Source organism: Asparagus officinalis, chromosome 5 (assembly GCF_001876935.1).
Source record: "Asparagus officinalis chromosome 5, Aspof.V1, whole genome shotgun sequence".
Taxonomy (NCBI): Eukaryota; Viridiplantae; Streptophyta; class Magnoliopsida; order Asparagales; family Asparagaceae; genus Asparagus; species Asparagus officinalis.
The window spans coordinates 43,334,253-43,350,198 of NC_033798.1; the positions used below are offsets into that span (position 1 = coordinate 43,334,253).

The window sequence follows — 15,946 nt, forward strand, 5'->3', positions numbered from 1 at the left end:
AATGATACTGGCCCAAATTCATATGCAATATCTCAACTTGATATTATTAATGAATCAGGGCACCACGATTTCAAGTTTCTACAAGAGAAAAGATACTATTGAAATAAACAACCTTCTTTCATAATTGCATCATAGCTGCAAATCAGACGAAGACCAATGTTGAAGAAGAAAAACATACTTATATGACGAAAGAGAAGCATAAGAGTTCAAATTGTCATAAAGCATGCAATAACTGTTGAAAACTAAATAAATAATAATAATGACTGCTTCCTTTGCACAAACTCACCAGCACAGTTAGAAACCGTAACAATATGCGAACCCTTTTACAATTTCCAGAATACAATGCATCCTGAAAATTGAACAAAACAGAGACATCAGTACAAAGGCCAAAATTTATTTCTAAGTTGTCAAAAATATAATCAAGAAATAACAGCTACCAAACAAAACATTCTTTTATTCAGCTTTAATCATCATGTTGTCTTTTAGGTCTCGATGTATGTTAGTTATATAAACAGGGAGAGCCACCGATTTTCTTTTGTACGAAAAATTCAAGAAAGATTGGAAATTTGGAATAAAGGGCTTCACGTAGGACCCATGCTCTTAAAGGAAAAGAAAAACCTGAGCAACCATTAAGAGAATTTTAAACAAGCGGATGACCCTATATTTTAATGATTTATTTGTATAACCCTGTACATGGGACCATGTTTACTGATTTCCCAGTATATGGTAAATATTGCCAGATTAAAAATCTAGGAGGTTAAATGGGCACATGATGTCAGCTCATGATTGGCTTATGTCTTGCTCAGATTCATCCCATAAATCAGCGCCCCTCCAACATAATTATAAACTTGTTTCAACCATGAACAAGCTCAAGTAACACTAAACATGACTTGGCTTGAGGTCGAGCTTGATTAAGAATTTAAAATAGTCAAAAGAAGTCTGCTAATGGGCGGATATCAAACAAATAGTTTATTTATATATAAATCTTCAAAAGTAGAGTGCGCTAATGCTTTCAGAGAAACAATCTTTTTTACTTATTGTACACTCAAATAACATGAAGAATAATTTATTAACAAAAAAGAAATACATAAGCTCTCAGCCACGTCAAATATTCTGGTTTCATACAGTCCCTGACCCTTAGGCTCGTAATCATCTTGGACCCGATTAAAGCTTGTTCAGGCTCCTTCAATAACTTAAACCGACAAAGCTTTAACAAATATCAAGCTCATTTAGATAATTCAATAAAGATGAGACAACATACACATTGAAGGGTCCCCCACCAAGAAACCACATTAAAAATAGGGTAATTATACAGAAACTAATTTCAATTTATACACCTTTAGAGTAGGTTTTTGTTGCAATCAACCACCTCCCACTCAATTTTTCACTAAAAAATAAAAAATAAGGTTAAAAATTTCAAGTTCAAGGTGCACAAGTTGCATTCTAACAAGATCTAAACACTAAAAAATAAGTGATGTGCCTTGAATGTGAGTTTTTTAAGGGTAATTTTGGGTTTTCAGTAAAAACCTTGACTAGGAGGTGGTTGATTGCAACACAAACCCACTTTAAAAGTGGTTTATGTATAAATTGAAAGTGAAAGTTGGTTTCCGTATAATTACCCTATTTTTAAGGTGGTTTCTAGGGGAAAAAAACCCTATATTGAACTATAAATACTTGTCGAAATGAAAGCATAAGATATTATAAAGTGATATGTTCTCTTAAAAAGAATGGCAACTTCAAATATTACACTGAATAAAGTACAAGTACTGACAAAGTAAAGACATACTAAGATGCAACATCCTACCTGGAACCTTGAATGGGTAGAATCTGCAATTTTTTTAGCAAAGTTCTCATTCTCCAAATTAATTAAACCAACCTGCAGGTGTAAAGTACAGAGATAGACAAATACATAAGCAAGGAAGATAAGACCTAATAAAGTTGCGAATTATGAATAACTAGACAGACAGGGGCTAGTTTCCAATGGGACCCTTGGAATCGCTCCACATTAAATATAACAAAGTTAACTTATGCGAAAAGGTATAGCTAATTCTAGCTGAAGGAGAATGCAAATAATTAAGATTATACATCCTCAAGTGACCACTGAACCCAAAGCTTCAGCTTAAGGATATACAGCCAGCAATATAGATTAAGCAATCTTAACACGCAATAATTCTCATAACATTTGTTAACTTTCACCTTAAAATTCTTATTTTTTAATTTAATGTTAAATTACCATGTTTACTCCCCTTGTTAAAAAATTATATTTGCATACAGATGAATGATGGCACTGTCCCAGTTCATGGAACATTTACTCCCCAATGATGTTAACTTTTCCCTTGTTATGTTCAAATATTGCAGCACTTATTATATCATCATGTATGCACATAATATCTCATTGCCACAGCCATGATGTATATGTATTATATATCTTTTAAAATGCAAAGTATCTACAACCCTCCATTGGTCATGTTATGGCAACACTAATTCTTACAAACATACAGAACGGAAAATGAAGACTTTATGCATGCAAAACTTAAATTATATGAGAGCTAGTGTGCAATGCAGGAAGTCCTTGACCCTTAGCATGAAAATGACAACACCATCATTCATCTGTATGTAATATGAACACAAAGATCAATAAGGCTGCATATTCTTAGAAGTCGACAGAAAGCTAAATATGCTAGAGGTATGAAAGAGCAAGATATAAAATGTCATACCAGTACTCCATAAAAAGGAACCTTGTGGGGCAATTGTTCTGCACATTGAAGAAGAAGCTGTTTGAAATAAAGTTCACAGGTTAGATAACGTAAGATATCACATTCATAATGTACAACCCTAGACATACAAAAGAACACCTTAGCAATGATCTCCAAGGTGAAAAGCCCACAAAAGTCGCATACATATAAGCAATTTATATATCTAGGTATTCTTTGCTTCAAAAAAGAATAATAAACAATTCATGAATTAATTTATATATATTATACACACATACCTAACTGCTTAAATTGGAGTTCCCATGAGGTTATTCGAGCTACGAAAAGAAAATCAAGCAAGAAAACATGGAAAAACATATCGATGCTCAGTTTCGTTCCTGTAAGGCCTCAGCTGTTCTAGGATGAAGTGTCTAGAATGAGCAACACTCGGTAAAAACTCATGCACAAGTATCTTACATTGCAATGCCTGATTGTCAATAATTCTAAGTGAGGAAGATACAACTCAAATTTGACAAAAGTATAAAGAATGGCAATTTACAGTAGTATTAGTCAAATTTCAACAGCATGCACATCTAAATGTGCTAGTGCACGATATCTTAACTAATAGGCAATGAATAATAGAAGAATTTTAAGAACCCAAATAAACATCCCGAATGCATCTGGTCGCATGCAGCTGGATAAGCAGTCAAGAGAATGCAGCTTTTGATGTGCTAAGTATTGCTAGAATTGACATACAATTCAACTGATAACATCTAGTTATAGGTAAGTAAAAGCAAGGAGCTTCATGGCACCTTGATCATGTTGACAAGCAAACCCACGTCAGCAACTGCAATTTTTTCTAACCAATCTAGTGAGATGTTCATCTATAGAAATTAGAGCTAGTAGAACTCCCTGGTACCATAGAAACAACTACAGATAACCCAAGTTGGAACAAAAAAGGGGACTTTCTAGTAGTCTATCTAGTGAACTGCACTTTCTCTTTAATTAAAAAAAGGAATTATTTATTCATGGGCATAGGCAGATCCATCTTGACCAATGTGGGGTCATGCGACCCCACTTAGGTCAAGAACCAAGAACCCTCTTAACTTTGGGGTTTCTCCAATAACTCTCCTTAACTTTTAAAATGTCATGAAACACTCCTTTACTTTTGACCCCACTTTGGTCAAGGAGAACCATGAAACCTCTTACGTTTGGGGTTTCTCAGATAAGTCTCCTTAACTTTTAAAATGTCACGAAACTCTCTTTAACTTTTGAGGTTCTCAAAAACCTCCAACTTTCAATGGTCTTTATCTCTTTTTCCTGAGATTTTAGTTCATCACCCAAAACATAGATTTTTTGGCGTTAATCATAATATTAGGGTTTCTGATCTAAATTCGTTGAGCTATAATCCGCCCTCTAATGATCATTCTGAGCCCAATAAGGAAAACATCTCCAAATTTGAAATCCAAATTCCAATATGGAACGTGGATCTCGAGACTCAATAGAAAAGGGAAAATTGAATAGATATTCGACTGTAAAATTGAAGGAGTAGTTGGTTCTCATGCTTCTTGTAGATCGTAGGAAAATTTGATCGAAGACGGTGAGAATAAAAATTGGGTTAGGGTTTCTACGAAACAAAACCCTAAGCCCCCTCTTTCAATTGAAGAAGTTTGTCAGTGTCTACCGTGCTTTCACTATGGATTGGGTCGTCACATGCGGAGTTCTTGCGGTGGATCTTGGCATTACTTCTACTTCAGAGAAAGCGGCCATGAAGCGAAAGATTGTAGACTAAGAGCTCAAGATGAGGGAGGAGAGCGACATCGATCTCGATCACCTAAACGTGCTCAACAACAAGATCGATTTCAACAACATTTTCAAGGACGACAACAATGGGATCCTTTGACATCAAGGATGAGGGTTTCAAATCCCTAAAGGAACAGGTAGATTCAGAAACTCTAGATTTGCTGGAAGGGAAAATGCAATAGTTGGGGATCCTAGGTTTGCTGCAAATCCTATGTTTGTTAGTAATTTTGACAAGAGCCATGGTCAAAAATTTACAGAGGAACAGTGGAATAAAGGTAAATCTCAAATCATTGTAAACTTTGATGATACGGTCCATTTTGTTCAAGAAGAAAGTAAGCCTATATGGCAAGAGAATAAAATTCATATGGCTTCAACTGTTCTTGGTTCATCTGAGTTCTTAGATGCTAAATGTCATAGATCTGCCAATTATATTGTGTTTTCTGTGAATGATGGCAAAAATATCTCTGCTAGAAATTTAAAGAATGATACTATCTCATATCTCAAGTGCATCTGAGTGGGACATAAGATCTCACCTAATAATAAATCTCTTGTTAAGATGGCTGAGTTTGAAAGGTTAAATGCTGTGATTAGACTTGGTACTATTTCGATTGGTGAATATAAATTGAATGTGAAATAGTGGTCACTAAAAGATGGAGAAATAACTGAATATTGAGATGTTAAAGTGTAGATAAACTTAGAGGGGTTCCACCTCATTTATTGAATTGGGATTTCTTAATAAGCTTTAAAACCTTATGTTGATCTCCTAGAACTATAGATGAATCCACCAAAAAAATGAAATGATTGAAGCCATCATGTTGGTTAAATGTGTGAATCCTACTGATATTCTTTTACAATTGAAAATTTACTTTGAAGATCACATTTATATTATTTTAGTTGAAATCATTTCAGTGTTATATAATAGTGGTGCGAAAAAGTGATGATAATAAAGGTAAGGCTGAAAGAATATTGATGAAAAATCATGGCAATGTTGGGTAATGATTCTAGTAGAAATTCTAAGGTGTGCATCATGAATCTGAGAGATCAAAAAAGGGTGGCAATAATGGGGGTGAATGAAAAATGAAAATAATTACAGACAAGTAGACAACAACTATTGCGTCCTGATGCTTACAAGTTATGGAGGCAGATTGATAATCATAGTAAAAGTTCTACCATTGAGAGTTTTGTTGCTAATTATGAAAAGAAGGTGCAACAAGATGAGGAAGGAGAGAGTAGAAGTTATAAGAAGTTAAGAGCAAGAGAAAGATGTTGAAGAATCAAAATCTGTTGATGAGCATGTGTTGCCTCAACAAGATAAAGATGGAGGAGGATAAAATTGAAGAAGCTGTGAGGGACTTGGGTGAGGAAGGCAATACTCAAAAATCTGATGATTATGCACCTCATGTCAAGGTTTTAAATATCGGTTATCGGGGATTTATCGGACGGCCAAAATCCTTATCGGATAGCGAAAATCGGGGATATATCGGGGATAAGTAGTATTTATCGGAGTGATATATTGGATGATGTGTATATATAATATAACAATTAAAAAATATAATCTAATCATGCTTAATGAAATATAAACATACCAAAATGTAAATCATCATGTTTAGAATCATTAACCAATTGTAGAAAGCGAAACTTGCATCATAGCCTTGAAAAAAATATAATGTTAGTCAAAATTGGCCGATAATCCCGATAATCCCGATAAAAAAGTCTTACTTATCGGTCGATAAGTGCCGATAACGCTGATAAATCGCCGATAAACCTAAAAAAACGATAACCGATTAAAAATTCAATTTATCCTAACGGAGAGCTCCCAAATCCGATAACTTGGCCGATAATATCGATTATCGGCCGATATTTAAAACAGTGCCTCATGTAGATTTGTCTCCAGATGAAAATGATAAAAGGATGGAGGATATTAACATTATGGGGAAAGACTTTTGGACTTTAATTGTTTGTGATAAATTTGATGATGGGAAGGAGACTTTGGTGGAAGAGGTCAGATTGGATGAATATAAAAATGGTGAAATGGTTCTTAATGTGAAGCTTACTGCTATGGTAGTTGTTGATGATAATCAACATTTTAGTAAGGTGATAGGTGACACTACAAACCAGAACAATCAAGAAGTTGTCAGGTTAAGGAGGAACACGAGACTGCAAAATACTCATCATATCCATGTTGCTGATAAAGCTTTAGCCAGACTTAATCTGCTTGACAAAAGGATTTCTACTTCAAGTACTTCATCCAAGGTGACTACTACTACTAGTACAAATTCTTCTCTAGGCTCTTCTTTTATTCCTGTCTTGTTTGATGGCTTAAGTGATGAACATATTAGTAATTTTTCAGCTCAATGTGTTTTGATTTTTCATGAAAAAGAAGGTTTTAATCTAATAGAGCATATTAGGAAATTAGAGAGAGAGAGAGAGGGCTCATTTGGCTTGAGTGTAGTCGATGAATGAGGGTTTTATATTGTTTTTAATCATGATAATTTGTACCCTAGAATGTTAGGGGGTTGGAGGAAGATAGCAAAAAATTTGGAGGGGAATTCTATAGTTTACAAAAAATTGATATTGTATGTTTCCAAGAAATAAAGTGGAAGTTGTGAAATAATATTATGTTACGGAAAAAATGAGGTAATATGTATACTGAATGGAGTATTCTGCATGCTAAAGGAGCCTCAGGAGTGTTGATTGGGTGGGCTGATAATAAGGGCGGAAAATAAGAGAAGTGGTTGATGTTTATACTTTGACGGTGATATTAAAAAGTAAAAGTGATGGAATTTTATACCCTGGAATGTTAGGTGGTTGGAAGAAGATAGCAGAAAAGTTGGAGTGACAGAATTCTATTATTTAAATAAAGTTGATATCGTATGTTTCCAAAAAATAAAGTTAGAAGTTGTGAATAATATTATGTTACGAAAAATATGAGGTAATATGTATACTGAATGAAGTATTCTGCATGCTAATGAAGCCTCAGGTGGAGTGTTGATTGGGTGGGCTGATAATAAGTGGCGAAAAATAAGAGAAGTGGTTGATGTTTATACTTTGACAGTGATATTAAAAAGTAGAAGTGATGGATTTGAGCAGTCCATTTCTTCCATATATAGACCTAATACATGATGAGTGGGTTATTTTTTGGCAGGTCTTCTTTGTCATGTCTTCTTTGACATGTGCTTGGGTGATTGTAGGTGACTTTAACATCACTAAGGAAGTGAATGATAGAAGAGGGAAGAGAAGTTACTTGAGAGAGCAAGAAGAGTTTGATAAGATCATAAATGATTTAGAACTTATAGATATTCCTTTGAGAGGTAGAAAGTTTACATGGACTAATGAGAGATTCCCCTTCAATAGCAGATTGAATAGATTTTTGTTTAACTTGGCTTGGGAGCGTAAGTTCTCATTATTTAGTCAAATAGGGTATGCATGTCTATTGTCGTATCATATACCTATTTGCCTTGAGGTTAAAGAAGCTTTATCAAGTAAAAAGATCATTAGATTTAGAAAGGTATGGATGCAAAATGAGAGCTTTCCTAAGAAGGTTGCTCCTAATTGTTAATCTGCAGCAAGGAATATAATTGGGAAGTTGAGATTCTTAAGAAAAAAAATAAAAAATTTGGCTCAAAACAATTTTTATAGTATCAAAAAAACTAAGAAGAACATCTTAGATCAAATTCTAAAGATTGATGTTCTAGAGAAAAATAGAGACTTAAATGATATGAAGAGGAGTAACAGATTTGATTTAACCGCCAATTAAATGATACATTAAATCAAGAAGAAATTTTGGAAAGCAAAAATCTAAGGCCCATTGGTTAAAGAAAGGGGATAGTAATATTAGATATTTTCATAATATAGCCAATGGAAGGAGATCTAATCAAGTTTCCCATGTGGAAGATGAAGGAATAGAAATTGCCTCTGAAGAGGGGATTGCTGATGTATTTTATAAACATTAGGTTTTATACACGTGCAATGCACGTGGTTAAATACCATGCTTAAGTATTTTTAGTTTAGTTTCTAACTAAAATTTGTTTCTCAGTTCCACTTTAATAGTTTATGCTCACTTTTGTCTCTAAACTTTTATATTGTGATTATTTATTTTTCTTTGATGTTTGTTTAAATGGGCTACACCCAGTTTAAATTTTTATGTTGATATTTGAATTGATAGAAAACAAATATAATTTGAAAATAATTTAAAGTTTCATATTATTTTGACTAACATGAAACCAAGCTTTACTTGAGAAAGTATAATGTTGCAAAATTAAAAAATATTAAAATAATGTCATACAAGGAAGGTGATTATTTAAAACCAATAAGTCAAAATGATTGGTTAATAGTATGCTAAAACGATACAAAAAAGAATATGAAGTTTATTCCTAATCATTGATAGACCTCATAAAAATTATAAATTAAATATTAATGCTAACTCTAGTATACTTTCATATGATAAAAGCATCTCCACAAGCATATAAAAGTACTGAAAAAAGCTCATGAAACTCCCTTCTGAAAATTCCTAAATTCACTCAAAATAATTAAATTATTCTATAAAATATTTATAAAATGTTATCTTTTATTCCTTACATTTTATTTTTTTATTGAGCTGAGATCAATCATTCCTCACCTTTATCTTTTTCTCGGACAATTCTAGAGTAGTGTCTTCATCATCTACTCGATTGTAATATCATGCTAGAGTTGTATTTTTTGTGTTGTTATCTTTCGTGGGCTCATTAATATTTTATCTTGTCATTTAACTTCACAAAGAAGTTAAATGTATTTCCAATATTCAGCACAAACTTCTTAAAATACAGACTTTAATATTTTTATTTCAATGGGAATAAATATTAATCTCATATATATGAAATTCTTTGTGTTTCTAATTTATTACTTAAATAAGATTAAGAGTTACCTCTTTTTTCTCTACAATGAATTCTTCTGATGTGCATCCAATAAGAGTTTTCGTTACGTCAATAATATTATATTTACTCTATCCCTGTTATTTTTCACAAAGATCTAAACTAAATACCTATATTTTTTATTGCTAATTTTCCTTAGATTATAATATTAATATTTAATTTTTTTAGTATTTGAAGAACAAAATATGAAATTTATGAATGCTTACTAATTTTTCTTATATCTTCCATAGAGAATTCTTCTTTGATTAGGATAAAGTTATTTAATTATTCTTCATTGTAACCTAGTTGGTGCTTCTTTGATAGACATGCCTTATGTTAATACCAAGTCAAATGATTTATGAATGTTTTCTGAATTTTAGATTTATTTTTGTCATTTTTCTATTTTCAATGGAAATAGCTTGATTCTTTTGAAGGAATATCTCTGGACATTCTGATAGTTTCTCCATACATAATTCATTGTATTCTTTTACCCTATAAATATTATTAACATCAGAGATTAATATTTTTAAATTATAATTAATTAATGCTAAACTATTATATTATAAAATTTTATCATTTTTATGGATTTAAACATCAATTAATTAATGTTACTAATGTGTTTTGCTGGTCCAACTTATTAATAAAATTTTATGCAGTTACTTTAATTTATATGATAACAATAATTTTTAAGCTATAATATTTTTTTAAATTTTTATTCCCTAACCGGATATTTTTTATCAATTCTTATTGCTTTTGTTTATTAGTATCAACTTAGACTATCTTTAGATGCTGAAAAGGGATAATAAACCCTAAATTGGAAATTAAATATATATATCTTAATGAAAGAATATCTAACAATTTTACTTTTCTTTGTCAAGTTTTAAAATTTTAGCCTTTTTATGGTTTTAAACTTTGAGGGTGTGATTTGTAATTTTAAAAACTTTAGGAGTATTTTTAAAAAAATTACTTTTAAGTTTGGTAGTTGTAACTTTTATGTTTCATGTGTTGGTGGTAATTTTTAAATGTCACGATATTTCTTACAACTCTAAAATTTTTAGGTTGTTTTTTGTAATTGTTAAAACTATAGATTAATTTTTAAAAAATTCAAATTTTAGCGGTCTACCAATAGTTTTCAGATTATAGATTAATTTTTAAAAAATTCAAATTTTAGCGGTCTACCAATAGTTTTCAGATTTGATGTGTACTGGTTATAAATTTTAAAGTTTTCAGATTTGATGTGTACTGGTTATAAATTTTAAAAATTTAGAGTTTTTTTATGATTTTTAAATTTGAAAAAAGTTTTTTCTACAACTTTTGTAACTTTGAGGTTAATTCCGACAAATTATAAATTTTTATGTGCATGAGGGTAATCTCTTGAATTCATCTTTTGTTGTTTGTAAATTTTAGAATTTTTAAAATGTTAGGGTTGTTTTTTTTAATAATTTGAACTTTTGAGGGTATTTCTATAATTTTTGGGACATTGATTGTGTTAATTAAAATTTTTAAATTCTTTAGAGGCTGCTGTTAATTTCTTGATTTCATATTTGTTATTTTAAGTTTTGAAATGTCAAAAATTTTCATGCATTATAGTAATCCATTGAATTCATCTATGTTATTTGCAAGTTTTAAAATTTTAGAATTTCATGTGCTTATTTGTAATTTAAACTTTTGAGGGTGTTTCTATAATTTTTAAGATATTGAGATGTTAACCGCAAATTTTAAATTCTTTGTAAACTTGTGCTAATTTCTTGTTTTCATGTTTGTTGTTTTAAGTTTTTAGACATCAGGATAGTTTTTATAATTTTAAACTTTTCAGGGCATTTTGTGCAGTTTTAAAACTTTTAGGTTTTTTTGCAATACTTTATGTATTATAGTACGTTAACTACGTATAATTTCTTTATCTTAACAAACTAATACCATGAAGATATTTTATATATTTTATTAATTATTTTTTAATTGTTAAGCTATAGATAGTTCATGTAGGATTAGGATAAGATATAATTATGATAGATTAAGATATAAATAAAATATTTAAAATAGTGAAGGGTAATATTGACCATAGAAAGATTTTCCCGAACTCGTGCTTTTAAAGGGAGTATGATTTTAAGCAATTTTTTGAATAATTGGTAGATAATAGATGTGGTGTTGATTAGGGTAAGATATATCCTACTCATGATTGGGGTTATGAAGAACAGAAAGTCCTTTCTCTATTGAGGAAGTTAGAAGAACAGTGCTTGATATGAATAATGATAAATCTCCTGGACTAGATGATTTTTCTCCTCTTTTTTTAGGAATTTTGCGAGATTGTGAAAAATGATGTGTTTAGCATGTTTGAGGAGTTATATGAAGGAAACTTAGAGATTGACAGATTGAATTATGCATGTATTGTGCTTCTCCCTAAGAAGACATATGCTCATCTAGTTGAAGTATAGACCTATAAGTTTGCTGAATGTTGTGTATAATATAATTACTAAAGTGCTCACTAATAGGCTTAATACTAAGCAAGGCTTGTTGATCCAATTCAATCAGATTTTATTAAGGGCAGATTATTATTAGAGGGAATGGCAGCAGCCCAAAAAATAATAAATGAATGTTTCCATAAGAAAAACGTAGGTGGAGTCTTGTTGAAGTTAGATTTTCCAAAGGCCTATGATATGTTAGATTGGAGGTTCATATTGGATATTTTGAAAGCAAGAGGGTTTGGAGATAGATGGATTAAATAGGCTAGTCTTTGTCTACATGGAGGAAAATCTGTAATTTTATTAATGGTAACCCTGGTAATTGAATTTATACAGGAAGGGGTGTTAGACAAGGAGACCACCTCTCCCTACTTTTGTTTGATAGATGTTAATTTTTTTCCAAGATAATGTTCTTAGCAGAAAGCCAAAATTTAATACAAGGCTTAGGTCCTAATAGTTGTCCTAGAAAAGTGTTATGTTTACAATATGCAAATGACACTCTTGTCTTTTGCAAATCTAATAGGAACTAATTGACCACTTTGAAGTTGATGTTATATGGTTTTGAAATGATTTTAGGTCTCAAGATTAACGTTTCTAAAAGCTTAGTCATTTTGCTAGAACATAATGAGGAGTTACAACAATTGGTTGCTTGCATGATGAATTGCCAAGTAGGTGCTTTTCCTACTATATATGGGTGTCCCTCTTGGACCTAGTAAACTTTTTAAAGAGGATTGGTATCCGTTGGATAAAATTGATAGAAGGTTGCCTAGTTGGAAAGGTAAAACCTTGTAGGGGGGACTTTGGTAAATTCAGTCTTCACTGTCGTTCCACTATTTTGGATATTTTTTTTAGGTTTCCCAAATGGGTGCGTGGTAGGATTGATAGAAGCAGAATGAGATTTTTTTTTTTTTTTTGTGGGGGGGATGAGAAAGCTAATGCTAATAATTTGGTAGCATGAAGTTTAGTGTGTAAACCTTAAGAGTTGTGGAGGGTTAGGGATTTTAGAGTTACAAACCGCCATGAATAAAGCCCTTCTAGGTAAATGGTTGTGGAGATGGTATGATGGCTCATTACCTTTATGGAAAAAGATTGTGTCACATAATTATTATGAGGGTGGTGAACTGAAGATTAATCAGAGAATTGAGGGGTATAAGTTTTGGAGAAGTATTCTTAAATCAATTGATTGTTTTTTGTTGAGTACTAGGGTGGTTTTAGGAAATGGGAATCAGACCTTTTTTTTTGGCTAGACAAATGATGTGTTGTGGATGGCTCATTGTCCTCTCTGTTTCCTGATCTTTTTAAGTTCGGTGAAAAACCTAATGCTTCCGTCATATCACGTAGAACATGCATTAATGGTAACTGGTGTTGGAACATATCTTTCATCACGCAACTTCAAGGGGATTTGGTTTATGAATATGTGAATATGTTGCACATTATAAGTTCTGTTTCATTCAAACAGGAGGATGATAGTAGGATCTAGGTATGGGAAAGTAAGGGGAAGTTTATTGTTAGATTTTTGTATCATTTTCTGATTGATGGTGGGTTAAGATGTGATATTGTGTGTATTTGGGGTGTTCCTGTGCCTAATAAAGTGAAGATTCTTCTTTGGTTAGCCACTCTTGATAAGTTGAATTCTAAAAGCAATTTATTGAAGAAAGAAGTACAAACTGATAATATTTTTGTGTTATGTGAAAGATGTGAGGAAACTTGCGAACATTTTTTCTTGAAATGTAATTTTGTACATTCTTTGTGGAGAACTCTAATGCATAAGTTGCAGATTTTGGCAGATATTGATAAGCTTAGAAACTTGTGGTCATGATGGAGACTTGTTAAGGTGCCCACAGATAAAAGATTTTGTTGGGATATCTATGTCAGATTGTCAGCGCTTTAATTTGGTCAATATGGCATGAACATAACATGAGAGTGTCATAATAAAAAAGAACTTCATGCTCTGGAGGTTTTGGGAAAAATTAACTATTTTGCGTTGTTTTGGATTGACAACGTTCCAGGTAGATTTTCATAATCAATGTGTTACAGGGCGCAAAAACAAAAGGATTGGAGTCACCCTGCTGCCAGAATTAAGGATAATAATGCTGACATTGCTGTTAGAGGCGAGGAAGACTCAATCGGAGGACTTAAAGTGGAAATAAGGAGATTGCTTAGATGCTTCGATCGCTTTTTTTATATGCTTGCTTTCTTGGTTAGTTTGCGTAGTTTTTGGACAGTAATGTGGTTGTATATAAGAAACATAAGGGGATGGCGTTTTTTTTATGAGCTGATGTAATGGTGGTATCTGTTTCATCATTATCTTAAGATTGGGGGTCATGGTGCTATATGAATCCAATCTGTTTTTGAAGGAATGTGATGGTGGCTGCGGATTCTATTTGAGTCCCCATCCTTTTTCTTAAAAAAAAAAAGCACGCTTTCAATGTTTTTAGAAAAATCCTCTAAAAATGTGAACCACAAGTCACTAGCAAAATATCTTCCTATGTAATTTTGCCCACCCACATGAAAAATTGCGGTTAACACTGTTAAGAGTTTTTTTGTGAAAGATATTGAAAGTTGAAGGGTTCTTTCCAAGAACCCTAGAACATAAGGAGGGTTTTGTGTAGTTTGAAAGCTAGGGGAGTTATCCAAGAAATGCGAAAAGTCGAGGAGGTTTTTCTGGAATTTATCCACTAAAAAATTCACCTTTCAATTCAAGTCCGTAACACAAAAACTCATTCTTATGACATATATTGAGAAAGATGTATTTGACAATATTTCTAAAGATGCAATTATGTATTCTTTTTTTCTTTTCAAAATATGAATACTCGTTGGGGACAATTGTAAAATCTTTTTAATTACTAATTATGTAGTGACGCTATTTTACGGAAATACTGGATCCGTCACTCTTCATGGCTTTCTACTATGAAATTAAGATTCATATACTCTTTTCCATGTACAACAAGATTAAATTCAGGGAAATTTCCTCCAGTTTCAGTCAGAAAAAGAGAAATCAAATAACGAACTATAACACAGAGATTAAATTTACCTCAAAGATGTCATCTTTAGAATTCTCCCACTCGCGCAAGATTGCGCTGTAACACGTATCCTGCGATTCAAATAGGTCGAGTTAGGGTTTATGATGCAATCCCTTAGAAAAAGCTAGGGTTTAGAGAATGAGGAGAATCTAGGGTTTTAAAAAATTAAGAGAGAGAGAGAGAGAGAGAGGAGCTTTACAATGTGTTCCTTGTGGTCGCCGGAGCCGCCGTACTCCGGGCACTTGTCGCCGATGCGGAGGAGGAGGGATCGCCAGTTGCTGCTGCTGCTCATCTCTTCTCTGCGAACGATTTTTGGTGATCCAGCAGAATTAAGGTTTTGGAGAGGTTCAAGGGCTTTCTTTAATATTATCAAATAGTCCTCTACATCTTTGGGATCGCAATTAAGTCCCCTTAACTTCTGTGGAGTGTTTTATGATTATTCCCTCAAATCATTGAAACTCCAATTAAGATCATGCCATTCTTATAAATTGGTTTTCAAGTTATCCCCTCTGATTCCAATTAAGAATTACGGGACTTAGTAGTAATTTTAATGATTTGAGTCACTAATTTCAAATTATTAAGGTTTAAAGGACAAATTCCAAAGAACACCTTTTGTTTTTCGGATGGGTTCTTCGGTAGTAATCCTTCAAATCTTCAATACTTTGAAATTAGTCCCCCAAATCTTTTAACATTTTGAAATTAGTCCTCAAAATGTGTAAACCATTTTGAAATTAGTCCCCCAAATCTTCAACTTGGTGCTTATTAGAGGGACTAATTTCGAAACACTTTAAAATTATGGGGGGTTTTAGTTTCAAAATATTAAGATTTGGGGACTAATTTTAAAATATGATGATTTGGAGACTAATCTCAAGATATTGAAATTTTGGGGGAACTAATATTGAAAAACCCTATTTGGTTCTCGCAAATCCTTTAAAACCGGACTAGCATTGATCCTCGTTCATTTTTATGCTAAAATGGGCTCAAGTTGTTCCACGTAGTTGGTTTGGAAAAGAACCAGTTTTAAGAACAAAACTTAGTTTAAGAAAATTAGGGGTGTTTTTGCATAATTTTAGCCAAAC

The 15,946-nt window shown here is 32.3% G+C and overlaps 1 protein-coding gene across 1 annotated transcript in view; it reads right to left on the reverse strand.

The window, feature by feature from the left end:
• The window catches only part of LOC109842913 (nuclear cap-binding protein subunit 1-like), a 46,387-nt gene extending 31,094 nt beyond the window's left edge, over window positions 1–15,293 (reverse strand). The window contains exons 1-5 of the mRNA XM_020411829.1: window positions 15,067–15,293; window positions 14,879–14,938; window positions 2,718–2,774; window positions 1,805–1,876; window positions 287–349 (exon numbers count right to left, since the gene is read on the reverse strand). Coding sequence (XP_020267418.1) covers window positions 287–349; window positions 1,805–1,876; window positions 2,718–2,774; window positions 14,879–14,938; window positions 15,067–15,159 — 345 coding nt within the window. The 5' untranslated portion in view covers window positions 15,160–15,293. The remainder of the gene's footprint in view (window positions 1–286; window positions 350–1,804; window positions 1,877–2,717; window positions 2,775–14,878; window positions 14,939–15,066) is intronic.